At 35.3% G+C, this 12,307-nt stretch overlaps 2 protein-coding genes across 3 annotated transcripts in view; both read left to right on the forward strand.

Moving 5' to 3' along the window:
* Positions 1–417: 417 nt before the first annotated feature.
* Positions 418–8,030, forward strand: LOC140991472 (mediator of RNA polymerase II transcription subunit 17-like). Its single transcript, XM_073461436.1, has 8 exons — positions 418–644; positions 730–952; positions 2,169–2,282; positions 2,506–2,591; positions 2,725–3,112; positions 5,827–6,291; positions 6,409–6,726; positions 7,411–8,030. Exons 1-8 carry the CDS (start codon positions 556–558, stop codon positions 7,723–7,725), a joined length of 1,998 nt encoding a protein of 665 aa, XP_073317537.1. The 5' UTR covers positions 418–555; the 3' UTR covers positions 7,726–8,030.
* Positions 8,031–10,494: 2,464 nt separating this feature from the next.
* The window catches only part of LOC140991027 (uncharacterized), a 5,181-nt gene continuing 3,368 nt past the window's right edge, over positions 10,495–12,307 (forward strand). Inside the window, exon 1 of one of the 2 annotated variants that reach the window (XM_073460931.1) lies at positions 10,495–11,281. In XM_073460931.1, coding sequence (XP_073317032.1) covers positions 11,022–11,281 — 260 coding nt within the window. In that variant the 5' untranslated portion in view covers positions 10,495–11,021. The remainder of the gene's footprint in view (positions 11,282–12,307) is intronic. The other variant, XM_073460932.1, reaches the window with a different exon arrangement.

The raw sequence follows: 12,307 nt of genomic DNA on the forward strand, positions 1-12,307 counted from the left end.
TTTTTCTTACGAAATTTGGTAGGGATGGGCCGGTGAACTCTAGGATGTATCAAAGGCTATAAAATATCAGCTAATGGACGGATGCATTTTTTTATTGGCAGTTTATGTTTGTTATTGCTGTCGCTTTCTAAAATTTGATCTTGCTAAAACAGAGTTCTCATTTTTCCAAGCTGTGTCGGGTTTTAAAATGGGTGAATGATGTATAAGAAATTCAACTTCAAAAAATGATATACGGTAAGTTGTTTTAGATAAAGCACACAAATATTTGTGGGATGATCCGTGATTGGGATGGGCCTCGATAAAGATGCTTTATTGTTATTATTTTCATTTTAGCTTCAACAATTTAGCTATCTGTTGTACTTGTTTATATCATACAATGCATTCTAATGGTTACATATTTTTTTTATATTTCAGACAACGAACTGCTTATATTTGCTACTCATACCCAAGTCTCTACGAAAGCCTCATCAACTATCATGATTTAATGCTTCCCCGTCTCGTCAAACTCGAGTTTACTTCTATTGGTGCAAATTTCCCTGAAATCTTTAGAAAATAATGGACGGAGATCTTAAAGTCTCTCTTGATAGACTCCCAATAAAACGCCTGGATGCTATAGAGGAAAATGGCTTTGAACGCTTTCCACCGTCTGACTTCCCACTTTCTTTTTCCATTACATATTAAGCATTGATTGACATATAGATGATGTGTATATTCTTATATATGTGGTAGTGATGTGGGTTATGATGAGAAGAGAGTAAACTTGATAAGGAGAATTGATTTTGCTTGGGTGGTGGAGAGAGAAGATCCCAGTAAGAAGCAGAAGAAGGAAGGAGCGACTTCTGGAAAGGATATTACAACCACCAATCAGCAATCATGGCAATGGCAGAGCTTAGTCGAGAATCTACAGCTTGCTCACCAAGAGCTTTCCGTTATCATTGATCTCATTAATACGGTAAATTGTTTATATGCCAATCTTGTATTTTAAAATCCCAAATTGATTTATCAATTACTTGACACGAGTGGATGAGTGTGTATGTCCATTATGTATCAATTTAAAATTTTAGTCCAGAGGATTCCTTCTATGATTTTGAGTTTCATGTTAATGATCTAACATATGTTTTACGATGCTCCACTAATATAGTTTTTGAGAAGGTTATATAGTTTCCTTATAAATGATAATTTCTCTTTACACGTTTGTAGACAAATTGTCAAATTGTAAATTAAATATGAGAATATAGATCATAGTCTAAGTTAGACTGGTATTATTAAAAACAACTTCTCAAGGATAGCATGTAAAATGTTTCATGTCTGGAACACGAACCACCTTCCTCAGATGCAGATATACCTACTGAAGGTTCTACCTTCCTAGATGGCACCCACATTATCACTTTCTCTTGTTACATTGTAGGATAAACGATGAATTCATGATGTTATTCCTCTAGTTACTTTTCTAAATTTGCACATTTTTTATATTATGTTATCAGATTAAAATATTTAGTATGTACACTCTGAATAAGTAGGTCCTAATTGAGGCTACAGAGTAGATTAAACTTGGGAAAACTTTACGCTGTAGGATGAATCATGATGTTGCTCACTTGTTCCTCTGGATACTCCTCTGCTTTCGCACATTTTCGGTATTCTGTATCAAATTGAGAGAATTAGTTTGTAGTCGTACATTATCTGAATGTTTAGTTGTTTATTCCATTTTTGGCTTTAACTTATGTAGTTATGTATAGATATGCATTTTGATCAACCTATTACTGGCATCATTCTAGTTTTCAATTTTCTTGATAATAGTAAGCTTGATATTGGGATTTTCTGATGTCTTATAGTTTAAAGAATAGTCAGAAAGGCTGGGCTACCTTGTTGAACTATGTGGAAGTTGTTTTTTTTTTTGGGCTCAGTGACTCGGTCTGCCAGCTTTCTATTTGCGGTCTGTAGTTACGAGTTTACCCCCGACTTCCCATTGTTGGTATAGCATAATAATTTATTTATAATAAAAATGTGCATTCCAATATAATTATACTCGATGCATCACCCATAGCTATTACTGAGTATATGAGATGATAATTAGAACAGGAAACATGGTAAATGTAGGGATTTAAAAAAAAGTGTGGCAAAAAATTTGTTCGTCACATGACAGAATGTATGTTATGCTTTATGTATAGGTAGAGGCAAATGATTCTGTAACAGTAGCTGGCATGACAAGGCCAAAGCAGTTGCCTAACGAGCTTCTCTCTGACCTCGCCGTGTCTACAACAACCAAGCTACAAAGTTTTCGGGTATTTTTATTTGTTATACCTGCATTATTTTCCTATTTTAGTCTTGTGTTATTAACAAACATATGTATCATTTTAGAATTTCCCAGCCGTGATGATTTCTTTATTTTTTTGGGTGGTATATCAGCCTGTATTTTCTTAGCAGGTTTGAGAGTGTATTTCTGGCTGTTGTCTATTATTTCGCATTTCAATGCTTTATGTTTGTATGATTTCTTTCATTGTTTAGCATCTTGGAAAATATTTCAAGCAATCTGCCATAGCATTGGAAGAGCAGGTGGCCAGAGAAGCTAGATTCTACGGTGCCCTCATTAGGTAAATTTGGATTGTTCCATGGAAGTCATAAACTTCCATTTTCCTGTGCATGAAACTAGTATCATATGTCTGACATGTTAGTTTTTACTCCCTCTCAACATCAAACTTTTGTCCATATTCTTATGGATGACAGATTGCAACAAAATTGGAAAGTTAAACGACATCGTGTGGTGGCTGCAGCCTCTGGAAAGGAGGGCTTCTACATTGATTTATCAGATAGTTCATTATATGATTTGGCTTCTGCTTTTCGTCCATCTTCTATGTCTACAATTCTTGTTGAGCATGATGCGGCTGGAATGCTTGCCGTAAAGTTGCCTCAAAATCCATGCCGCTCTCTTCATTTTGAGTTTCTTGGTTTTAGTTCTGCTTATCATGGGAGAAACTATAACATGACAAAACTACAGACCTTGCCTGAGAATTCTGCCAAAGAAACTAGAAAAAAACACGCGAGTGATGATGAATGTGTGAAGGGAATACATACTATCCTACGTGATGTACATAGGGCGATGTATGATGAGCAGGTAAATTGATTTGTAACTGTTCTCTCTAGTGTCTCTGCTCAACATCTACTTTATAGATTACCGGAAATCTGACGTGGGTGGTGGGGGTTTCGATGGATTGGAATGGTGTCCATTAGATACGAATGAAGCAGAGGAGTTGGAGATTGAATTTTCTGAAGATGAGATTAAGAGGGCTGTTTTCGATTGTGATGGGAACAAAGCACCAGGGCCGGATGGATTTACAATGGCCTTCTTTCAGATGAACTGAGATACGGTAAAAGCGGATTTAGTTAAGGTGTTTGCTGAATTTTTTAACGGTGGCATTGTTAATGCCATTACTAATGAAACCTATATATGCCTTATCCCAAAGAAACAAGATGCAACCAAAGTTAAAGATTTCCGCCCAATCAGCTTGACAACGAGTCTGTATAAGATTTTGGCAAAGGTTTTGGCAAATAGATTGAAGAATGTTTTGGGAAAGACGATTTCAGAGAGTCAGTGCGCTTTTATTAAGGGAAGACAAATTTTGGATTGTTGTCTGATAGCGAATGAGATAGTTGAAGAACATCGCAGGAAAAAAAGAAAGGTTGGGTTTTTAAGGTTGATTTGGAAAAAGCCTACGACAACGTTGATTGGAGATTTCTTGATTATGTGATGCAAATGAAAGGTTTTGGGACAAGATGGAGGTCGTGGATTAAAGGTTGTGTCTCCAATGTTTCCTTTTCAATATTCATCAACGGTAGACCGCGGGGAAAATTCCAGGGGGAGAGAGGCATTCGTCAAGGGGATCCACTATCCCCTTTTCTCTTTAACCTTGTGATTGATTGTTTGGGTCGGTTGGTTGATAAGGCGAAGACAGTGAATGAGGTAAGAGGATGGGTGGTTGGGAAAGAAAAAATCGAAATATCTCATATCCAATTCGCAGATGACACTTTGTTTTTTGTCCAGTCGGATAGGCATCTTTTAGCACGGTTGGAAATTCTCAATAACTTCACTGTTAAATCAGGACTGAAAATCAATTTGGAAAAAAGCGGTGTCTTGGGTTTAAATGTCTTGGAAGAGGAAATTGTGGATATGGCACGATTAATTGGATGCAAAAGAGAGGTTTGGCCGATAAAGTACCTTGGGGCACCTTTGGGAGGTGACCCCAAGTCTGCTGAATTTTGGGAGCCCGTAATATCAAAAATGTCTAAGAAACTGGCAAGTTGGAAGAAGTCTTTCCTCTCAAGAGGTGGTCGTCTCACTTTGATTAAGGCAGTTTTAGGAGCGATGCCGACTTACTATATGTCACTTTTCAGAGTGCCAATTGGGGTGGCGAAAAAAATGGAAAAATTGATGAGAGATTTTTTGTGGGACGGAGCGGATGGGGAGACACATTGCCATGTCGTTGGGTGGAAACAAGTTTGTAAGCCAAAGGACAGGGGAGGACTAGGGTTGGGGAATATATGCTTGACGAACAAGGCGCTTCTTGGAAAGTGGTGGTGGAGATGTTCGGTGGAAAAAGATTCGTTGTGGAAAAGAGTTATCAAGAGTATCTATGGTCTTCAGGATAATGGTTGGGATGTGGGGTTGGCGAGGAACTCTACCTTCAAAAGCCCCTGGAAGTTTATTTCTCGATCGTACTCGACTTTTGAATTTTTTATTAGGGCGGTTTTAAAAGGGGGGAACTTGATACGTTTTTGGGAAGATATCTGGGGGGGTGATGGTTTGTCGTTCAAAGATCGTTTTCCATCTCTTTTTCTAATTTCTTCAACCGTGAATAAACCTATCACAAGTTTTTTAGAGGTAAATGTTTTGGGAATGAACAATAATATTTTCCAGTGGGATTTGCGTTTCAGGAGACCCTTAAATGAGGTAGAATTAGAGGAATTTGCTGAACTATTGGGGATTTTAGAAACGGTTAGGTTGGAGAATGGTACGGTTGATTTTAGAGTGTGGTTGGGGGATCCGTCGGGGTTTTTTTCTGTTCGGTCTTTCTATGCTTCTTTTTTCCCTCTTACAGCTTTCCCTTCATTTCCATACCATGAAAATATCTGGAAAATACCGATCCCGCACAAGGTCCAAGTCTTCTCGTGGATAGTGGCGTTGGGGAAACTACCGACTAGCGACATGTTGCAGAAAAGGTGGCCTGATTGCGCATTAAGACCGCAATGGTGTAATCTATGCCGGAGACATGAAGAGAACCAAGATCATATTCTGGTGCACTGTTCTTTTTCATATGCAATTTGGACAAGAGTTCTGCAAGAACTTCGTTTCGACTGGACATTTCCAAGAAAGGCTCGGGACTTGTTTATCATGGACATGACTATGGCAGACGGAAGAAGGAATAACAGATTCTGGCTCTTGACGGTGCACTGCATCTTTTGGACTCTGTGGTTGGAAAGGAATAATAGAGTGTTTGCGGATTCGGCAGAGTCTCTGGACGAAGTATGGGCAAAGATCAGGCTCAGGGTCGCGACATGGACAACGATGTTACCGGAGTTCAGACATTTACTTATTGCGGATGTGATTAGGGATTGGAATTATGTTTGTTGTTGATTTAAGATCTCTGTTTTTATTGTAATTTTTATTTAATTTATTAGGATTACTATCCTTTGTAATCCACACTATTATTATAATGAAAAGTAGTTTCGTATAAAAAAAAACATCTACTTTATAGATCCCTTATAGGAGGAGATTTCTACTCGAGTTGTGTACGTCTAAACTATTTGTTGTATTTCATTGCACTGATTTAGGTGTTTGATCTGGTAAATCGTGAAGCATGTGGTCCATCATTAGCTGCCAATTTGACTGGTATAAGAGAAAACTACTTGTGCCTTCGTATTGATCAAGAAGCATCTGTCTCCATTTCACTTGTAATATCAGATCAAGTTCATCAAACTGCCCGTGCATCGAACAAAAACTCACCTGATGAAGCTATGGATGAAGCTTTGGGATCATTTGATGGGCTAAATTTTGGAGCAGGGACAGAGAAAGCGAAGATATCGGGGATACCAAACCGAGTTGGTTTTGAGATTTATTTGAGACAAATATTTCATGAATATGTGTTCATCAAATCAAAAAATGAAGCTACATCTTCATTTGGAACTCGAAGTGCCAGTCAATCAGTAAAGGATAGCTCAAGCATTCTTGGCCATTTCTGCATGTCTCTTGCTCACAGAATCTTCTCAAATAAAGTTCTATCAGTGCTTGAAAATCTGGTATGCTCTTAATTTCTAGCACTTTGTTACATTATGATGTATAAGAGTAAAAAGTAAGAAATTATAATCACACAGAAAATTACTCTCATCTTAGATGTGTATTATATGCACTTGAAGGTTTGCAGGACACCATATATTCACTTGATTTCTCATCCCACTTGGCACTCTCGTTCATCTACCTGGACACTCTCGATGAAAATTCCTCGATCCATTCTTCAAGCTCGAACCCAATTTCAGTCATCCTGTTCTGGCAACATGAAGAATGTAAGATCTCAGTTTTGGACCAAGGTAGTGGTGATTGATGATTCCATCAAGGTAGAAGGGGAAGGTGCCCCAAATGTGGTGGGTCTTTTCAAAGGGAAGACTGACAAGTTTTGTGCTGTTAATCGATACAATTGTGACTTGGCAGATCTTCCTATAATACTCCTTCAGCAGGTAATTAATGTATTGTAGAGTTATACTTGGTCTGTAGATTGAAGAGTTAAGGTTGCATATTATTAATATTGATCATAAAAGGCCCAGGCCGCCTAACAATCGTGCATCTTTGATGTTTCCTGTTTCTGCATAAAACAGTGATCATGTTTTGTTTTAGTTGCTGCTTTCATTTGCTTTTTCTGTATTTGGTATTTTCTTATCTACAATTTCATTTTAACCCTTCTATATTATATTGAAACGAGCCTATGCAACTTATCTGGTTAGATCAGGTGAATCTGTCCATCATGCCATGGTTCGCTGTTTGAGTGCTTGATTTCAGCCCTACCTATTTGAAGCTATCACAATGGAGATGGGAATAAAAGTTTAGCTTTTAAAACTAAGATATTTTTCTTGTCTGTTTCTTCTTCTACTCTGGGATAGAGCACAATCTGTATTTGGTGGTGGAAGTTTTGCAGCAACAAATATTGTTTCTCTACACCCCATGTGTTTCTTGTTCTTTGAGACAAAGCAGCGTCACACTAACTTTTGTCTTGAACTGCATTTTCCTCTCCCTTTGTCCACCCTTTTCAACGTTAAAATTAGTTTAGGGAGTATGAAATAGCATGGAATGGATTCTTACAAAATAAAGTGTGTTAGATGTTAAATGGATGTTCTTAACTAAAATTGAAAGAGATTTTGTTGTAGATAGCTAGCCATATTATCCAGTGGCTGCATGAGGAAGCCCTTGTTGTTGGTATTAAAGCTAACAGAGATTTTTTATCCCTTGCATTCGAGCTGGAGCATGGTGAAATAGTTAGTCTTTTGGCTCATGTAGACCCTGATAATATTGATGGATGCATCTCTTGGTGGTTGATAATGGATGATGAACCCACCGAAGTACACAAACTTCACTCAGACGTATCGAACGGCGAATCTGAGAGTAGGAAATTCTTGGGGTACTTGTCTCTGGAAGTTTTATACTCAACATTGTTGGACTTTTTAAAGTTGTGCAGCTGTTGACTCATTGAATCAATTGGAAATTTTTCTTTTACTTCTCAATGAGAGTAGGTTTGTATTGAGATTGGTGACTTGTTTTTTTTCCGATATTTTTTATACATAAAATTTTGTTTTATTATTTACCGGTAGCTCGGGGTTCCATTTGTCAATATTAGCTCAACCATGGTTTAAAAAATTCTAATCCGAGTAGAAATGAAAATCTGGTTCTGCCACTGCCGGTTCAGGTGCCAGAAATACACTGTATTTTTCTGTATGTTTTTAGTATTCCCGCAAAAATACTTACGAGAAATTTAATCTTAATAGTCAAATAGCATGATGAAATGTATGGTTGATTGTGTTTTTTTTTAAGCTACAACTTCAATATCAAAACTCGTCCTATGTCCTTTGGGAGGAGATATTGGAAAATATCATATCATTGCACTATGCTGTAATATTTTTTTATATTATATGATTATTAGCTCGAACTTGAAAATTATGATGTGTTGAAATATAAATTTACAACTTGATGATCAAATAATTGTTGATAATGGTGAAATGTTACAATAAAAAATGATTGTCGTGGTCCGTTATTTTTCCAATTTCTTAGCATGGAAGTAGGCAGCAATATTTATTATGCAATCTAATCACACGAGATCGTGGTAGTCCATCGAAATATAACAGTAAGGCATAAATATAATTTGTATTTTTTTTATTTGAAAAAAAGGAAGGCATAAAATATATTAGCCTAAGAAGAGACCTCCTGCAGAACCTTAGAGAGTAACTCATAATCTTAATGATGTATTGACATAAATCTCTTTCAATAGAGAAAAGACGTGAATTTGATTCAACTTAAAACAAAAACCGACGCCCTCATTGTAAGTAGATTTGGACAATCTTCTCCTTTTGGGTTAGCTTTTGTAGTTGAATTAGGTCCAAATTCCAATATTAACATGGTATCAGAGTCAAGTTCCATCGATATGTGTTGGACTGCCCATAGTTGGGCCACCCGTTCTGTCCATAGTTGGATTATTTGTAAACTTCACCTCCAAGATGTTCATTTTTGGGTGTGATGGGGAGTGTTAATTGTCTCATATCGGTTGGATAAAATATCTGAGAGTTGCATATACTTGGACAATCCTTACCCCTTAAGATAGCTTTTATGGTTGAGTTAGGTCCAAGTTTCAATCTTAACAATAAGAAATATTTGTTTTTCTTAAGGGTTTCTATTATTATATATATATATATATATAATAGAAACGTTTCAATCACTAATCTTAATATTTCAACCATAAAATGTTTTTTAAAAAAATCAGCAAAACATGGATTGGAGTACGTGCTGTGATGAATTTGGATTCCAATCCTTCCTGTACACAGGTCACATAAATGCACAATGTTTTGACTTTTGAGTCATGTGTTCTAAATAATTGTTGAATTTTGTTTTTGTTTTTGTTTATGTAATTGTGTGTTAATAATGAGGTCGTTGGCTACCCGTTTGTTTATTCAAGCTGTTACTCGAACGACATTCGTTCTGTTTTTTTTTTTTTTTTTTTTTTTTTTTTTTTTTTTTTTTTNATTACCATTCATGAATTTTTTTTAATATAAAAATTTTAGAGAGATATAGAGAGAGAGTTATTTTATTTTTTTAATATAAAATTTTTAGAGAGAGAGAGTTATTTTATTATTTTTTTAAAAAAATAAATAAAACCGGAGTTCGCAATTTGGAAGGAGAAATTTGATACAGACGGAATTTGAAAATTAAAAATTAAATTTGAAATGACATTCAACTTATTTATATTTTAAATATCATCGTTTTTACATAAATTGACAAAGTGTAGATGTGAAATTTACCGAACATAAATTACTTAAACGTTCAAATGAATTTGAAATCATAAATCCAAATAAACTTTCTATATTCATAAAGATATAGATCTCTATAATCTTGGTGTAAATTGTGAACTATATTAATAAAACCATCATGTTAGTAAGATCTTTACAACAATTCCTTTAAAAGTAACTAAAATTTCTATCGAGTTACCTATGTCCCACGCTAGTTTATTTTGTAAGAGAGATAACCAAAAAAAAAAAAAAAAACTGTATGTGAAAAATAAATAAGGAATACCCAACTTTTATACTTTTTTCCTCAATTTATGAACAAATATATGTAATGTCCTAATTCGATTCAAGCACTGGTTATCCTAATAAACTTATCAGGATTTACTCATATCAGAATTGTTTCAAGTCAAACACGATTAAATTTAGAATTTTTAAGTTATGAGTTTACGAAAAATATGTAACTTGTTAATATGAGTATATATATGAAATCTTTATGTTTTTCTCAACTGTACACCTCATATCTATACAGTTTTGGAATAACTCTCATTCCGTTGTGAGTTTAGTTCATTCTTGCTTCAATATCCTAAAATCCTACTAAGAGTCGTTCTTTGTCCATAACTTCTTGACACCATCGATCGCTCTCACCATCGTTGTCTTTGGGCATCACATATATTTCCTAATTTATTGTGATTTTTTTTAAAAAAAAAACAAAATTATTTGTTTATCTAACAAATCTCACATTATTCTAATTGAAATTAGTTCTTTCTTTTTCGATAATCTATTCAGTTTTTTTACACTAATAACAACAACACAATGTTAAGAGTATAATGAATCATATATTGATTTATAGTTATAGCAAAAAAAAAAATCTTTTGCCGATTAATTTTGATGGGCAAGAAAAGCAAAAGAAAACTTCGAATCATAATATTGTTTAATTTTGATCTAATTCCGTAGCTTTATCAGCATGCGCATCGGTCCCCCGCACTCATTACTTATTTAATTCACCCACAAAACCTCTTTTCAAAACCCCCCGTCTCCCTCCCTCACACGGATCTTTTGTATTTAAACGATTCTTGATCGTTCTTGTATTTAATTTGATCTGGGAAACCAAGGGTGACTTTTGTTTGTTGGATATATCTCCAAGAATTCATCGTTACGGGGGGAAAGTTTGTTTTTTTCTACTTGTCTTTGATATGGGTTTTGTGAGATTTTGATTTTTCACGTGAGGTTTTGACTTTGAAGTATTTGATCAATTCTATATCTTATTATTCTTAGTGGGTTTAGGTTTATCAGTAGGAATATACAGACCGCGGTACTGTTCGATTGGTGGAGTTCTTTGGTTGTTTTATATTAGAAATTTAGAAGCTTTTGGTGTGGCAAAGTTACTGCCATTAATCATTTGTATTTGGAATTCAAATTTGAGGAAATTTAGTTTAATTTTTTCGAGAGAACAACTTCTTTTTCTTGCCTTTTCAAGTAATTGATTGATGAATATGTCTGGTGGAACACCGATTGGGGGTGGATACATGAGACGAAGGCATAGTCAAGGTTATACATCAAGTGGTGATGATCTTGAGGATGATGCATGTTCAAGGCCAATTTATCAATCGCCTTCGTCGAGAAGTCGTAGATGGGTTGAAATCATGGAGAATTTACTGTGGATTTCCTCTGTGATTTTCATCATGTATTATGGGGATGGAAGGTCCAATTTCATATACCTCTTGTGGCACGATGACCGAATCAAAAGGTATGACTGTGAATATGGAATATTGTTGTTTATCTTAGCAAGTATCAGGTGAATGAGGAAAGTAGGAAATTGAGTAATCATAATAGATGGAAAGAAAATTTCATTTCCATGAACGAACGCAGAAATGGTGTGATCAAATGCTTCCAAATTATTATGATCATGAAACAACTTAGCAATAATTGCTAATTCGTGATTCTTGATGGTTGATAACCAAGATGTGATAATTTGAGAAAAATATGTGTTTCAGTTTGGTACAGTCTTTTTTTTAATCTAGTAATTCACTGATTTCTCTTTTCTCGAAGATTTGGAGAATAGTAGTTTTACAAATGGAAAGCTAGTAGCCGATTTCTGGCTCTCTTAATTTTGCCTGGAAAAATCAGGACAGTTCTTTTTGGTTTGAATTGGGGAACATGATGGATCTGTGAATTGTTTTCAAAGATTTGCTAAATAGTTTTGGTTTTCTTGTGACACCTTTTTTATCCTTATTAAAGTTTGTGAGTTAATATGTGTTGAGTTTTGGGGCCACAATGAGTGATTGAGAACTATGCCACAAAGCATAAAAATGTTTATTGACTTTATTCATTCTTACCTAACATGGTTAGGAAAAGTATATTCCTAATATCGTTGTATTGTGGTGAGGCCCAAGCGATAAACTAGTATGATCTTGAATTCTTAATACCCCTCATTTGATTCCCTAAATTAAAAAAAATGTATTACCATTGACTGTGCTTTGTAAAGTCAGCCTTAAAACAACACGCAGTATCACAAAATGACAAGGATTGAGAATAATGAACTTCCTTTGAATCAAGAAAATGCTTTTCTTTAGAGTATTTGCTGCGTGAAGATGTGGTTTCCCCTTCTGCACGTCTCCATCTCTTGGACCAGTAGAATTTGTTGCACTTTGACTTGGGAATGGAAATTAATGGATACCAGAGGAAAAAGGTGCCACAGAGGAATACGACTGTTTCCCCTTTTTTCTTATGTCAGAAAAATTGAAAATATATTTATCTTTGCTCAAATATATAT

This window comes from Primulina huaijiensis, chromosome 13 (genome assembly GCF_012295235.1).
Source record: "Primulina huaijiensis isolate GDHJ02 chromosome 13, ASM1229523v2, whole genome shotgun sequence".
NCBI lineage: Eukaryota > Viridiplantae > Streptophyta > Magnoliopsida > Lamiales > Gesneriaceae > Primulina > Primulina huaijiensis.

Excerpts from the sequence above, each read along its gene's own strand:
- LOC140991472 (XM_073461436.1), top strand. The coding sequence starts at position 556 with ATGGACGGAGATCTTAAAGTCTCTCTTGATAGACTCCCAATAAAACGC. Across the intron at positions 2,283-2,505 it reads CCAAGCTACAAAGTTTTCGG|CATCTTGGAAAATATTTCAA; the intron begins GTATTTTTATTT and ends TTCATTGTTTAG. Across the intron at positions 3,113-5,826 it reads GGGCGATGTATGATGAGCAG|GTGTTTGATCTGGTAAATCG; the intron begins GTAAATTGATTT and ends GCACTGATTTAG.